This window comes from Erpetoichthys calabaricus, chromosome 9, assembly GCF_900747795.2.
Source record: "Erpetoichthys calabaricus chromosome 9, fErpCal1.3, whole genome shotgun sequence".
NCBI lineage: Eukaryota > Metazoa > Chordata > Cladistia > Polypteriformes > Polypteridae > Erpetoichthys > Erpetoichthys calabaricus.
This window is the reverse complement of record NC_041402.2, coordinates 47,228,932-47,246,188: the sequence shown is the minus strand read 5'-3', so window position 1 is coordinate 47,246,188 and position 17,257 is coordinate 47,228,932. Positions and strand designations below refer to the sequence as shown.

The 17,257-nt window shown below is 37.9% G+C and overlaps 1 protein-coding gene across 1 annotated transcript in view; it reads right to left on the bottom strand.

Annotated features, from left to right (window-relative positions):
* Window positions 1-17,257, bottom strand: part of LOC114657729 (hydrocephalus-inducing protein homolog) — a 215,476-nt gene that overhangs the window by 86,975 nt on the left and 111,244 nt on the right. Inside the window, exon 8 of the mRNA XM_028809609.1 lies at window positions 170-371. Within this exon, the coding sequence (XP_028665442.1) occupies window positions 170-371 (202 nt within the window). The remainder of the gene's footprint in view (window positions 1-169; window positions 372-17,257) is intronic.

Genomic DNA, 17,257 nt, shown 5'->3' with positions numbered 1-17,257 from the left:
GGCATATGCTTGATTGTATATATTAGTCAGTTTAATAAAAAGCAATTAAGTGGCAAGTATTTGAGAAAATTAAGTAAATCAATATTGGCTCTCTTAAGACTAAAATTAACAAGATTTCTGCTGACATCAAGAATGAATTTCAAAATGTGTCACACCTAATTTTACAGACCTTGTTTTTTCTTCATCCTCTTCTTCTTGTGTGGCCAGAGACTTCCATTTGTAGTGAACTATTATATCACTCCTGTTGCAAATGGTCAGTGATCTCTGATTAGTCAAGGACACGTATGTCTTCTCGATTATGACAGAGCTTTTATTCAACCGAACATTTACATCTGATGCTGCGCCGTACAAAGAGATATAAATATCTTCACCTAAACATAAAAGAAGCATGGAAAAAACTCAATAAATAAAAAGACAAAATATAACATTATCTTGGCAGCAATGGGAAAATGGCAAACAACAGTCCTGGGCACAGTACCAGTTATTCAGAAGGCCCACTCCTGCACACATATTTGTAAGCAATCTCTCAATCAAACAGAGACAACTTTGAATCCACAATTAACCAAACACACACACACACGTATACATCTCTGTTGCTATGGAAGGAGAACTGGAATACCTACAGTGGCTGAGAAGGGCAAAACAAATTTACATTTCACAAAACAAATTTATAACACCACACAAAAACATAAAGTAAACTGCTAAAAAACATCACTACATCAAATACACATACTAAGAAAGGGACAATTTAATAGAGACCAAAATAGGAATACAGTAATCCCTCGCCTTTCGCGGCTTCACTCTATCGCGGATTTTATATGTAAGCATATTTAAATATATATCGCTGATTTTTTGCTGGTTCGCGGATTTCTGTGGACAATGGGTCTTTTAATTTCTTGTACATGCTTCCTCAGTTGGTTTGCTCAGTTGATTTCATACAAGGAACGCTATTGGCAGATGGCTGAGAAGCTACCCAACTTACTTTTCTCTCTCTCTCTCTCTTGCGCTGACTTTCTCTGATCCTGACGTAGGGGGATTGAGCAGGGGGGCTGTTCGCACACCTAGACGATACGGACGCTCGTCTAAAAATGCTGAAAGATTACCTTCATGTTGCTACCTTCTGTGCAGCTGCTTCATGAAGCGACATGCTGCACGGTGCTTCGCATACTTAAAAGCACGAAGGGCACGTATTGATTTTTGATTGTTTGTTTTTCTCTGTCTCTCTCTATCTCTCTCTCTTTCTCTGCTCCTGACGGAGGGGGTGTGAGCTGCCGCCTTCAACAGCTTTGTGCCGCGGGTGCTTCGCATACTTAAAAGCCAAACAGCCCTATTGATTTGTTTGCTTTTCTCTGTCTCTCTCTGACATTCTGTGTTCCTGACTCACACTCCTTTGAAGAGGAAGATATGTTTGCATTCTTTTAATTATGAGACGGAACTGTCATCTCTGTCTTGTCATGGAGCACAGTTTAAACTTTTGAAAAAGAGACAAATGTTTGTTTGCAGTGTTTGAATAACGTTCCTGTCTCTCTACAACTTCCTGTGTTTCTGTGCAAATCTGTGACCCAAGCATGACAATATAAAAATAACCATATAAACATATGGTTTCTACTTCGCGGATTTTCTTATTTCGTGGGTAGCTCTGGAACGCAACCCCCACGATGGAGGAGGGATTACTGTATACAAAAAACAGGACACCATTGAGTCCGCCATGCTCATTTGGATAGCTATTAGCTGGCTTATAATATTTCATCCAGATACCTTTTAAAGTTCATCATGGTGTTCACATGACAAACTGATTAATAATCTGCTGTGCAAAATTAAATTAGGTTATCGTGGTAACTTCGGGCTGCAAAACAGTTATGAATCCATGACAGGACATACTCACACACACACCTGACTAGCCAGTTTTTGAAGTCATTAAGGACCTTACATTTCAGAGAAAATTATTAGAAAAATTATACTACTACTACTAGGTATGGCCTCATTTTAGTCTTAAAAATTCTCAATTCTTCAAGGCATGGATTCCACAAGATGCTGGAAAGATTTCTTTGAGATTCTAGTCCAAGTTGACATGACTGCATCACGTAATTTCTGCAGATATGTCTGCTGTACATTCATGCTGCAAATCTCCCATTCTACCACATCCCAAAGGTGTTCTACTGGATTCTGATTTAGTGACTGGGAAGGCTAGTAAAAAACCTGTTCACAAAATCAGTCTGAGGTGGCTTTTACTTCGTGACGTGGTGAATTATGGAAGCTGGAAGTAGCCATTAGAAGATGGGTAAATTGTGGCCATAACAGGATGCACACAGTCAGCAACAATACTCAGATAGGTTGATTGATTGGTATTAAGAGGTTGAAAGTGTGCCAAGAAAACATTCCACACACCACTGCTCCATCACCACCCGCCTGGACTATTGACAAAAGGCAAGTAGCATGCATGGATTAATGCAGATAGCTCAAAATTCTGACCATACCATCTATGTGCCTCCGCAGAAATTGAGATTTATCATACCAGGCTACACTTTTCCAGTCTTCAAGTGTCCAGTTTTAGTGAGCCTGAACCCACTGCAGCCTCAGGTGTGTGTTCTTGGCTGACAGGAGTTGAAGCCAACATGGTCTTCTGCTGTTGTAACCCATCTGTCCCAAGGTCTGATGCGTCCATTCTACAATGTTTGTGTGCTCACCACAGTTATCTGAGTTACTGTAGCCATTCTATCAGTCACATGACATTTTGTTTCATCATTCAATTATAAATACAAGATTGGAGACACTGTTCTATGGGAAGCAACCTCTGAGAAGGATTTAGGAGTTTATGTTATCACAATCTTTTCATCATCTAAACACTGTGCATAAGCAATAAAAGTGTGAACAAAATGTAAGTTTATATTGCAAAAACTGGTGAATATAAATTGAGTGACATTATGCTCAGACTATATAATGCAATAGTTGGAGCCTATCTGGAGTATTGAGTGCAGTTCTGGTAACCACACTACAAGAAAGACTTAGCAGCACCTGAAACTGTGCAGAGGAAAGCAACCAAGTGTATCCCAGAACTTAAGGACATGTCCTGCTTTAAGAGACTCAGAGAACTAAACCTGTGTAGTCTTGAGCAGAGCAGACTTGCATGAGGACCTAATCCAGATCCTCAAAATCTTCAAAGGCAGGTAGGTAAGGTCCAGGTGATTTTTGTCCTTCTTATGGGTGAATCATATTCTGGAGTACACCACTGAAACTTAACGGACTGAAGCCAGGAAGCGGTTGTTTATTCAGAGTTGTGGGAATCTGGAACAATTTACTGAGTCATGTAGTTGAAGCAGAAACCTTGACACCATTTAAACAGTACCTGGATGAGATACTGGGGCAATTTAGCTATTAGCTAAACAAACAAGCTTGATGAACTGAATGGTCTCCTCTCACTTGTCAAGTTTCCTATGTTCTTGTGTCCTAACTGTATAAGATGGCAGCATACAACTTCTGGCAGCCAAGTGTTGTAATTCTTTCCTTAAAACTCTCAACCCTTTCTTCATTATTGTTAGTGGAAGCTAAAAGTATTCTGCCTGTACAAAAAGATGCATACTAGATGAAAAGGACAAGAAGATGAAATGTAGTCAAAACAACAAGCCAAAATCAATACTAAAACAGCAGACCAATTGTTTAACAAAGCCCTAGTCAAAAAATTATAGCAAAAAGGTACCTTAACAATAAAACGAAAGTTGGCAGCAAAGTACCCACAGGTTACAAGTTTTGTTTATGTCTGCAAAACTAGCATAAGGAGAAAATGCACGACATGATCTGTATGCTACTGTACAATTACTATCCTTACATTGCAACATCCAGACAACCATAAACAAAAGTCACTATATAGCTATGTATTTAGATATACAATAATGGCTATGCAAAAACATTAATGATTTTTAGGTTCATAAAAAAACATACTGAATCTACAAACATGAGATTTGTGCTCTCCAATGTAGAAAACACCAACCAGAACCCAAAATAACTATAAAATACAACAGGAAACATCTAAAAAATTCAATAATGAAACCAATTCATAACAGTTAGGACCTGCTATTCTGATGATCCTATTTGACTGTGACTTCTTATTAATGTTGGTTGGATTTGACTTGTTTGCTGTCCTAATTTCTGATCCTTTGGCTTTGTTCTTCCCATATTTTTACTGTCCATTTCTTGTTCTTAACCTTAAGTATTGCTTCCTAATGATCTTATTTGTGTCCTACTAAAATGCCAAAAAAAAATTAATAATTGTCAGACATATCAAAAGAAGAAAATAAAACTAGTAGGGAATAGGCTGTGCATGGAAAAGACCTGAGACAAAGGATAAAAATGTGTCTTTGTAAAGAAAGACTATTGAAGAAAGATGCATAGACTGCACAGTAGGACCCCCATTACACCTAAAGCCCCAAGCCTAAGGCAACAATTAAAGGCTAGAATATCTAGCTCTTCAGATTAGGTGGAAAGATAGATAGATAGATAGATAGATAGATAGATAGATAGATAGATAGATAGATAGATAGATAGATAGATAGATAGATAGATAGATAGATAGATAGATAGATAGATAGATAGATCAAGAGTCTTTGAAAGAAAAAACATGTGAACAAAGGGCGCAAACATAAGATATTCCAAAAGACTGGGAAGGCTAGTTAGCTAATTGATAAGTTATCCCAATATCTTATCCAGACAATTTTAAAAATTGACAAAAAGATGGCTTGGGCTTTCTCCAGATTCTTACAACACAATGAATAAGTGCATCTTATCAAATATAAGCCATTAGAATCTACAAAGGATGACAAAATGACACATTTGCTAATGCTGCTGCTACTGGGACCGAACACTGCCATTCTCTGCCTGTGTGGAAACTGCAACATCTCCAAATGGGGTTCTCTTCTGACTCTCAGGTGTCCTCCCAAATCCCAAACTTGTTAATATTAGGCTAGCTGCTGATATTAAATTCTCCTGGTGTGTGTGAATGCATAAGTGTGCCCTGAAATGTATTTACACTCCAAGCAGAGTTGTCCCTGCCTTGTACTGTAATAAGCATGTTCACAAATTGGGTGAATTTTTCCAAAAGAAAAAGCTAATAAGCAATCTTTCTAAGAAAAAAATGTCTAACAGATCAATATTACCACGGTTCACTTATGATTCCTTTTAATGTCAGTCACTTCTGGGCTATATGAGTACATCAGACAGCAAATACAAAAGTGGGCTTCCATGACAAATGACAAACAAAGAATAAGGAGGTGGAGCGGCATGCCACTCCCGAGACAGATCAGCTAGCTTCCACAAACAAGCTCTGAAGCCTTTGAAAGATGGGCTTTGTGCGCAAAGGTTATTCCTGTATTTTAAACAATAACTCCTGGGCCAGAGAAGCTTATCTTTGCTTTGTCTCCCAGCATGGTAGAGAAGTAATTCATCTACTACCAACCTGTCATCATAATTTATAAGCCAAATTAAGAAGTGGTGAAACTAAGGCGTGATAAGAGCACCTCTAGGTTGGCCTCAGTTATTTGTTTCAGTTTCATCAGTTATAAAAGTTCAGCAAAAGATGTAGCAAAATAAATCTCAATGGCTTTTACAATAATTGTTTTTGGTCCCAATCTTCCTCCATGAGTCTATAAACCTTGGGGCTTATTAAACACTGCTAATGGCTAAAATCAACTTGCACTTCTTGTGAGAGGGAAGTATTTTAACTGTGGCACCAGGCGACTAATGTCACTTACATTATGTTCCTGTCCCAATCTATGTTAAATGGTATAGTTTATTATTTTACGCCATATTTATAGATGAAGGCTGTTACCGTTTATTTAAAAAAATAGAACTGACAGATGACTGTGGTAAAAATAAAGAGAAAGGCTTTCCTGTGCACACATTCCATTTCACAGACAACATGAATCCTACTGTCTTTTATAATGACATATATTCATATGCTTTAACAAACTGTCATTTTACATCAGGCAACAGTATCCATTTCTTTTACAACTGGAAATTTTTAATTACATTATACAGTATTATTATTATTATACTTAGAATATCAAAACTGTTAAAGGGAAATCCAAGCACTTTAACAACTCAAAGAAATGTAAAATGCTGTTTTATAGAAAATCACCCTTTAGTCACCCTGAAAAATAACACAAGACTGTCATTTTGACCAATTAAGCATTCAGAGTTTATTGACAAAATGTCCATCTGTTTTCTAAGCTTGCCTTTTTTGAAGAGCATTGGAGCCTACCCCACTGGCAAATCAGGAACAACATTTGAACTTATCACACAGAAACCTCACTAATATATTTCTAGTGTAGTAAGTTAATAAAACATCACTGTGATTCATACTTTAAATGATTGAGTAGACATACGCTGATGAACCAAAGCATTACGACCACCTCACTAATTTGCTGCTGCTCCTCTATATACTGAAAAAAAATAGCAACCCTCCAAGTCATGAAGGTGTTCTGTGGTATCTGGCACCAGGATGTTACCAGTAGATCCTCTAATTCCTGTAAATTGTGAGGTGGAGATACCATGGAATGAGATCTGAGGAATTTGGAGACCAGGGTGACACCTTGAACTCTTTGTCATGTTCCTCAAGCTATTTCCAAACCATGAAGGGGTGTTTTCCTAGTCTGCATCTATGTTTAGGTAGGTGGTATGCATCAAATTAACATCCCAGCAGAACATTTCCCAAAGCATCCACAGTCCCTCCCTTGACTTGACTTCTTCCCACAGTGCATCCTGGTGCCATCTCCTTACGAGGTAAATGACTCACACTTACCCAGTCATCCACACGATGCAACTGAAAATGAAATTCATTGGACCCGACAACACTTCTACCATTGATTCAAGATCTAGTTCTGATGCTCACGTAGCCACTGTAGGTATTTTAAATAGTGGACAGGGGTTAATATGGGTACTCCGACTGCTACTTCAGTCTCAAATGCAGCAGGGTTCAATGTACTATGGGTCATTACATATTACTCCCACAACTATCATTAAAATGGTCTGAAATTCAAGCCAAACAGTCTTTCTGTTTGTTTGAACCAGACGGGATAGCCTCTGTTTTGGCCACTCAATATCCTGTTGCCGGTTTGAGGATTTTTCCTCCTCAGACCTCTGTCAATAGGTACTTTCCATGTCTGAACGCTACAAGCCTTGCCATTTTGGCAATGTCCTGACCCAGTCAACTCTGGTCTTTATACCTGTCCATGTCTTCTGCATTCAACACATCAACTACAAATACATAGTGTCATCTTACTGCATGATAAATCCCTGACCTTGACATGTTCCACTATTATGAGATAACTGATGCCATTCACTTCATATTTAAGTGATCATAATGTTTTGGCTCCTCAATGTACATGCTCTACTTTTCTCTATGTTGTAAGTGCCAGACCAGACTGTCCGACATCCCAACCAGGATGGAAAGTAACTCCTCGTTAGGAAGAAAGGCCGGAATAATGGAAGAGTTCCGCTCTTTTAGAATCCATACGACCGAAGGCAGTGCTCCTATGTCACTGCTCCTATTTAACTGCCTGAGAAGCATGCTGGGAATTGTAGTCCCATGGGACAGCCCTGCTGGGTGTCATGAGTACAGCCAGGAGGAGCTGAAAGGATGGACCATCCCTACTTTATGAAACTTCTGCTTGACTCGGAAGTACCTCCTCTAGACCTTGCCCAAACAATGGAACTACATCCAGGGTTCATCATAAAAGGAGTCCTCCATCTCACTTCAGGGAGTCAGAGTTATGAGACAGAAGGCAACACTCACCAGGAAGAGTATAAGGAGTAAAAGAATTGTTACTTAATTCAACAATTGTGGTAAGATTGGATGTGTTCATCTTAGCAGTGTTCATGACAAATAAAAACCCATTATAAGAACCCAGATACATGTTGGGTGATACTGTATCTGAGGTTTTGGGACTTGGTGGTGCCCCTAACTTGTTACAGTGTCCATACTGAGACACAGACTTACATTTTAAATACACATAAACACTATTAAGTATAAAGTACTGAGTAAGCACCATGAGTAAGCATCAGAGTGTAAATGTACCATGCAATGCACCTGACTCCATCACTTTAAAATAATCTATTTTTACTTTAAAATGAATCATGAAGGCAATTCTAAATTCATAAGGTGTGATTGTGAGTATAAGTGTGGATGTGCATGTGAATAGGCCCTGTGATGGAATGGCCCCCCATACAGGGCTGTTTCTCGCTTCATCATGACCTTGAATTGGATTAAACAGTTCTGAGAATGTTATATTACAATTCATAAAAATTTAAATCATATGACTTAAAGCATTTAAGAGAAAAAGAAGTATGTTAGCTAAGAATGAGGCTTCTTTTTCATAACCTTATTATATGTAGTACATTTATCTCTTACTGTGCTCATTATTATCAGACCTTGAGCTGTACTTTTATGGCAAAGATTTTAGCTTTCCATTTGCTCATGACTTTATGTATATTGAACAGCACAAAGATGTCAAGTATATTCTTCATTTCCAAAGAGTTTATGAAAGTCGATACAGTCTTCAGTGCTGCTAATGCAAAATAAATAAATAAATAAAAATAATCACATGTTCAAAGTTTGCCTGTAATATAATGGCATCACAGTCCTGACAAGCTTTAGCCCTTACAAAAGGATTAAACGTACAAGTAAGAAAGGAAAGATAGATGGATGTGCATATAAAAACATTCTCTCCAGTATCATAACTTTTTCTTAGAAGCATTTTGCTTACCCCTAATATATAAAAATATACAGGGTGAAATTGAATTGTGAAATATGAAAACTCCAGCTCACCCATCATTTAAAAGGTCATTAATTTTTTTTAGATTTAGACGGATGATCAATGGAAACATTTTATTTTTTTCATGAAAACAATTTATAGTTTTCACTTGTTCTGGTCTAACATGCTGTTTAATAGACTTTTGATTGGTACTGTTCATTTACTAGACCGCCCATAACAAGGCAGAAAATAATTTGATCTCATTTCTCAAGACATTTCAGCATCTGAAAAAAAAATGATAAAACACAAGAGGACATAGGTTTGCTTGCCTTTTAATAACATCTAAAATATCACCCTGATGAAAAATCCTTCTAATCTTCCTTGAAAATAATTCTGAATGCAAGGGGTAGCTTTTCATTATCCTATACTGAGCCAATATTGTGCACAAGAGGACTTTCATTTTGAAATATGACAGACCTTCAGGAAAGCCCAAGGAATATGCAGAATGGCAGATTGAGCAGAAACAAGAGAATCACAAATTTTATTCACTGCTATCTATGTAAGACAAGCTAGTCAATTATACTGCAATTGGGAATGTGCTACAGACACAATGTCTCAATGATTCTGTAACACAAGGCTATATACGATAGGGAATAATAATAACTAGCCAACGCCCATCGTTGCATATGCCGGTGTAAGAATAGGAATGGAAAATGGTGAGAAAGGAATTCAGAAATCAAGAAGAAATAAATACTTTGCCGGATCCCGGAACAGAGATGACGTTGTACAAAAACCCGTCGACAGAGAAGATACTGTCGTTCATTTTATAACAAAGGCTTAGGAAACAACCGTTGCAGTATAACAAAAATACGAAGGAGCGAAACCAATAGCAAGGAGCGAAACCAACGCCAATGGTCGACAGAGTACCTTTCTGTAGCAGGCTACGGAAAAGACTCCCAGGCGCACACATGACTGAAGTGAAAGGTCACGCGGTCAGGCTAGATATAGGGTGGTCACACCAATGGGGTCATGAAAGAGGAGCGGGGAACGCGGTAGTCCGAAGGAGGAATAGGAACCGAGAAAAGCGGCGTGGGGGTGTATGGGAGGCCTCAGGAATCATGGAGAAGGGTTTGGAAGAGGACGAATAGCAATCGGGAAATGCCGTGTCGGCTGCGTGTGGGCGGGACCGCTTTTGAACAGGAAGCAGGACGAACCAGAAGAGAAATATATATAAGAGATAATAATATTAATAATAAATTTTATTTATATAGCATCTTTCCCATGCACAAGGTGCTTAACAGAGTCACAGAAGAAACAGCAGGGTACATGTAACACTGGAAACAAATATTTTCTGCATAGAACATAAAACAGATAAATGCAGGATTAAATAAAATACAGTAATCCCTCCTCCATCGCGGGGGTTGCGTTCCAGAGCCACCCGCGAAATAAGAAAATCCGCGAAGTAGAAGCCATATGTTTATATGGTTATTTTTATATTGTCATGCTTGGGTCACAGATTTGTGCAGAAACACAGGAGGCTGTAGAGAGACAGGAACGTTATTCAAACACTGCAAACAAACATTTGTCTCTTTTTCAAAAGTTTAAACTGTGCTCCATGACAAGACAGAGATGACAGTTCTGTCTCACAATTAAAAGAATGCAAACTTATCTTCCTCTTCAAAGGAGTGCGCATCAGGAGCAGAGCATGTCAGAGAGATAGAGAAAAGCAAACAAATCAATAGGGCTGTTTGGCTTTTAAGTATGCGAAGCACCGTGGCACAAAGCTGTTGAAGGCGGCAGCTCACACCCCCTCCGTCAGGAGCAGACAAAGAGAGAGAGAGACAGAGTTTGTTTTTCAATCAAAAATCAATATGTGCCCTTCGAGCTTTTAAGTATGCGAAGCACCGTGCAGCATGTCGCTTCAGGAAGCAGCTGCACAGAAGGTAGCAACGTGAAGATAATCTTTAAGCATTTTTAGACGAGCGTCCGTATCATCTAGGTGTGCGAACAGCCCACCTGCTCAATCCCCCTACGTCAGGATCAGAGAAAGTCAGCGCAAGAGAGAGAGAGAGAAAAGTAAGTTGGGTAGCTTCTCAGCCATCTGCCAATAGCGTCCCTTGTATGAAATCAACTGGGCAAACCAACTGAGGAAGCATGTACCAGAAATTAAAAGACCCATTGTCCGCAGAAATCCGCGAACCAGCAAAAAATCCGCAATATATATTTAAATATGCTTATATATAAAATCCGCGATGGAGTGAAGCCGCGAAAGGCGAAGCGCGATATAAATTGCATCAGTTGTGCATTAGCGGCTAAGCAAGGTTTTCTTTCCTCGACGGTTTTGTTTTGCCGATGTGCTCACCTTGCTTGTGTATTAGCAGCTAAGCGAGTTTCTCTTTTCTTAGCGGATTCACTTTGGTGACAGAGTCGCTTTCTTTGAGCTTTATGCTGTAGCCTCGCACTTCTGGGCAGGACAGACAGACACACACATTTCCATGCATTGATATTTATATATAAAATTCTGTAAGACACAGGGAGCCAATTGAGGTGAGGTAGGATTGTTTTTTATGTCTCGCTGTTGCTGGTTCATGTTAGGATTCTTGCAGCAGGGTTTTGAATGAACTGGATTTGTGATATAAGATTAGAAGCCATATCTGCCAGTAGGGAGTTACAATAATTGATGCAAAATGTGATAAAAGCATGGACAAGTTTCTCAGCATTAGAAAAGGAGTGGAATGAGCGAACACAGGATATATTATCGAGGTGAAAGTAAGAACGTTTCTTAATGTGGTTTATGTGGATGGAATAAAAAAATGGTGGAATCAAAAATGACACCACGATTCCTTACATTAGAAGGTCTGATGAGATCACCATCAAGAGTGACTGAATAGGAACTAAATTTCTTAAGCTGTACTTTAGTGCCAATTGGCAGGAGCTCAGTTTTGTTTATAATTTAATTTTAAAGAGTTCTGCTCCATCCAGGTTTTAATTTTACTGAGGCAAGTTGTGAGCTGGGAAAGCTCTGATGAAGTTTCACTTTTAACATTGGAATATAGTTGAGTATCATGTGCATAAAAATGATTACACAGCCCATTCGTAACAGTTGGGATTATGGCATGAAGGCAGGATTTAGAAAATGTGGTGAGGATGGGGTCCAGTACACAAGTAGTCAATATCTTCTTTCAAAGCAGGTCATTAACAAACGCAGATGTGACTGGTGAAAATTTAGAAAAGGAGCTGGATGGAGTGGGAAGACAGGGAAAGATATAAATGGATGATGGGTTTGTATTAGCAGAATTATTTAGATTTTTAACTTTATTACAGAAAAAGTGGAGGATTTTTTCTCAAACTTCAATAAAGGATGTAATTGGACCTGATGCAGGTTAAAGTAATTAACTTTAACTTGGGTTATCATGGCCACTTTCTATTATTCTGCCATAATGTGTGTTCTTGGCTGCAGTTAGTGCATCTCTCTAAGCCATTTGATGGTCAATAAAAGCCTGGATGTACACAGTGAGGCTAGTTGCATGTGACATTTTCTCAAGGCTTTGGCAAGCTGCTTTCATGGACCATAATTGTGAGTTATACCATGGAGTTGAATGTTTAAATGAAACTTATGTTTTAAAGGAGCTATTTTATCTAGTGCTGAATGAAGGGTTGAGTTATAGTAGCCAATAAGACTATCTAGTGTTGATGGAATAGAAGGAGACAGAAAAAGATCAGAAATGGATCCAGCAAAAATAGAGGAACACATATTTGTAAGTATTCCATAAGAAATTTGACATTTACAGGTAAGAGGAGGGAGAGGTAATCAGACAGTGAAATGTACTGTTTTATGACCAGAGAGTCCCAAATCACTGTTATAAGTGTTGCTGACAGATAATCCAGATGTGCAGATCATGTCCAGTATATGACTACCAGAGTGGGTAGGAAAATCAACATGTTGCACCAAGTCAAAACCGTCCAGTAAAGATAGGAATTCATTTCTCAGCTTATAGGTAGTAAGGTCAATATGGATGTTGAAATCACCAAGAAGTATGACTCTCTGCGAAAGGGAACTTAAGTGGGTTAATAATTCAGTCATATCAGATATTTTGTGGGATGATACAGAAGAACAAATAAGATAAGACTACATTTCATTATTAGTTTAAGAGCCACCTAAAAGACAATAGGCAGTCAATTCTTTTGATGTTTAACTCCGCTCTAACAATTACAGCGACTCCTCCACCTTGCCTTGAGCTTCAAGCTTTTGTGAAGTAAACATATCCAGAAGGTGTCTCCTCTATAAAGACATAAATTTGTTTGGCTTTTGTCAAGTTTCTGTTGGAGTCTGTAATTAATTCCGATAGCACCAATGCTTTGCCACTGAGAGATCTTGTGTTAAACAATGCAATATAAGAAACTGAGGGTTCGTTGTGCACAGATCCATAACCTGAGCTTACTTTAGCATATTACAGATTTGGCACACTGACACTCTCATTTCCAAAGCCATGAGTAGGACTGTGTATTGCTGAACAAATGCTTCAGAGAACTTTCCATTCACAGCCCAATGGTGACTCTGACCTGACCTGCGATGTAAATATTTCCGGTGCCACACAATATCAGTGTCGTTTAGGACTTTCTAGTCTTACAATTTACACTAAAGAAACTGATAAAATATGAAGTTGTTTATCATGAGAATATTTCGGCATTGTAGAAAGCCAATACTTATTTGACAGTAGTAGAACACACTTGAGCAGCACAGCGGAGAAGGTAAGACGGGTGGGGTGGTGCAAATGAGCGGCAATAGTAACGCAGCAAGAATCCAGTAGGAGCACAGACTGATGGCAGTGGAAGATTTATCAATTAAAAGAGTAGGAGATATTATAAGATGCACATGAAGATGATTATCAGAATTCGGAAGTATAACCATATACTTATAACAGTGGGTATTACAGGTGTGGTCGTCTGTGGTCATGGTGGGTGTGAACGTCAGATCATTTCTCCAGTTGAATCACATATAGAATGCATCAACAGCAATCCAGTATAACAATTTTAATTAAGAAGACAGAACATTCCCAGTTCCTAAATTTCCATGATGCAAATAAAAATGTTCACTAATCAGGTATCAGGCAGGAGTGGGCAATAAAAAGAAAGTTTCATCCAGTGAACCACAAAAAGATTCAAATTAGTTGTCCCTGAAGCTGCAAACTCAGTCAAGGCAAAGTGCATAAAATAAATCCAAATTCAATACAAAAAGTAATCAACTGCATCCGTGAACCATACATACAGTAAGTGAAAGTGAAATAAGTGCAATTAGTGCAAGATTTAATGCAAATTTTAATATAAGGTGTTGTTAACAGGGAGCAGCAGCATCAACATTAGCGTTCCTTCCACTGTTATAAGGTAGATAAGATCCTGGATGTCATATATTTAAAGAACTGAATATGACTTCAGTAATTCAGGTACAGATCCCTAGCTATCAGGTAATAAAGCACCTTTCCACAAAGGCCACCATCCTGTTTCAGAATTTTTCCAAAGGTAACACTGGTATGGTCACATAGTGATGGTGACTGACTTTGGTTGTCCTAATTGGATGTGGTTTAAAGTTTATTGTAAGAGATTCAAATTTTTCCAGATATAGTAATGACTAATTATAATCTTCAAAGACACTGTAACAATGCTAGTGGAATATACACATAACCCTTATTTATCTTAATGTGTCTGACTAGGTCTGCATCTTTGGCACCTGGTTAGAACATGTGAAGGGAAAATGGCTAGTAAGTGTGGTGCTGTATCTTAAACTGACACTGAAGTAATGACAAAAATGTTATTGTATACCGTTTATAAATTTAAATGATTTAGAGTGTCAGACAGGCTAGAAATCACAAATCATAAGAATCATTAACAGACAAAGCAGACAGAAAAGTAAAAACATACAATATGGACATCAATATCCAGCACATTAATAATTCCTTTTTGGTGCAAAATGCTATAGTTTGTGACAAAACAGAACTCAGTTGTCCACACACCTTATGTTTTCTGTCCATAGTAAGATGGAAGCAGTGTTTAAAACTTTTGATGCCTCATTGTATTAGTTGACACAGTGGCAGGAAAGAAAAAGAGTAGCCATTTGTTTTAGCTGGTCACATTTTCATTATTCAGCATCTGAGTTTTGAATTAATGGATCCAGTCTTTTAAAAAAAATTCTCAAAATATAAGTGGCATAATGTCAAATCACTCCAAAGCTGTTTGGAGCACACTAATTGCCCAATAAAACTAAGTGAAACTATAGCACCTGCAGCATCTCAAAATCTCTCTCTGCTGGTTTTTCTCCCTGTCTATCAGGTAGGGTGGCTTAAGCAATATCCCAATTAACAGCAAACGTTACCAAAACTCACCTTCCAATTTTCTCTCTTTCTCTGCCCTGGTCTCTTTCTCTCACCAGTAGACCATTTAACCCAATTCACTTCCAGACTTTAAACCTCAGAAACAGGCCTTCTATTGAAACTCTAACATCAGGCAAAAGATTGCTGTAAATGTTCTTGCAATAATTGGTATTAAAAAAACATTGCGGCCCCATTTCACTCAGTATGTCTCATGCTCTCTATCTTCTATACTAATTTCTAAACATGGTGCAAACCCCTGCAATCTAAAATGAAAAGCCTAAAAAAGGCAATGTGTTCAGTAGCTGATTAAAGAGTACAAAAAGAACAGGACATGACAAGTATGAGCAAGTAATGACATCAACAGGTAGTGGTTAAACATAAGAAATAAGCTGGGGTGCTCTAAGGGGTTCAGGACCCTTATTGTTACAGGTACTCTTAAAAAATGCTCCTATTGATAACAACTTCAAGAGGATGTGCGGTCAGAAAAGGCAGATGTCTCCAAGACAAGCAAGTCAAAAACAATTCTGCAGGAACAGACAATCAAAACAGCTAATGAGGGAAACATTAAATAAAAAAAAAAAGGTCTCTCCTTAAATAAAAGTATTGATTGATTGTAACCAAATACCCTGCAGAAACATTAATAGGTTTTTACAGCCCTAATATTAAAATCCAACTTTCTATAGCAGACTGCAAAGTGGTGCTTTGTATTTTACAGAATGAAGATTAATAACAGAAATGCATTGTACTCCAGGCACCATTCACATTTGTATTCAAGGAAATTTCATAACCATTTTCAGAATTAAATAACTAGTCTCCCGGAGCAGGAGATTGTGAAGTGAAAAATGTATCTGGGTAACTTACACCATGTACACTAAATAACAACAAATGCCTATTTAAATTGTTCTAAATATCAATGAATACTTTATCTTAACACTAAAAGTGCCAAGGCCATTGATAATTATTTCATCACTGTGCGTGTCATGCTTCTGTCCTTCCTCGACTTTTCCTAAATTGCTCCATATGGCAAACAGCCATGTTGTTGTACCTCAAATTGTATTCAGAAAATATGCCTGGTGATATTTTCCCTTTTCCTATTATAGCCACAAACAACACCATTGAACACAGATGTCAACCGCTGTCTCTCTACTCCAGATGACTACACAATGTTCACAGAATAAAATATCGCTTATAATCACTCCCATTGTTTCAGTACATGCAATAAAAAAGATCTTAGGCTAATCTGAGAACAGTAATTTTAGTTAGCTAAAAAAACACATATAAGCTCACTAGAAATTTCAATGAATGTTTTCACACAATTGGAATGCAAACTACAAAGCCAGCATCAACTGAAAATGAGGAAAGAAGAATGTGAGAGATGGCACATTGAGAATGGAACACGTCATGAGAAAAGAGCAGTGCACTGGAAGGTGGTTTGCTCAAATTTTCATAGACATGGCAGAGCCAACGATGTATGCAAATGCAGTCTCATCTGTTCTCTCTTTCCCCATGTTAAATTGAAGCTGGCTTTGTACTTTGTATTACAAATTGTGTGAAACACATTGCAATGTAATTTCACTTGAGTTTATTTATGTTTTTAAGCTGAAATGAATGTAATACTCATCACTATCAACTTCCATACAATGTTCAAAAGACATTCAGAAGACTAAAAGAATGATAGGTTATATTTAGCATGATGTGTAGAGTACAAGTTCAAGGAGGTTATGTTTAAGCTTTATAACACACTGGTGAAGCCTCATCTGGAGTACTGCACACAGTTTAGGTCTCCAGGCTACATAAAAGACATAAAGCACTAGAAAAGGTCCAGGGAAGAACAATTAGACTGATTCCAGCACTACAGGGAATATAAAGGAAAGATTTAAAAAGCTGAGCCTTTTCAATTTAAGCAAAAGGAGATTAAGAGGAGACATAACTGAAGCGTTTAAAATTCTGAATTAGTACAGTGGATCAAAACTATTACTTTAAAATGAGTTCAATGAGAGCACAAAGATTCAGTTGGAAACAAGGAGTTTTTTCTTCACACAAAGAACCATAGACATGTGGAATATGTTACCAGGTACAGTAATGTGGTAAACAGTAGGCCTTTAGGGATCTTCTTGTTATTTTGAGGAATTTAAGTAGATAGGA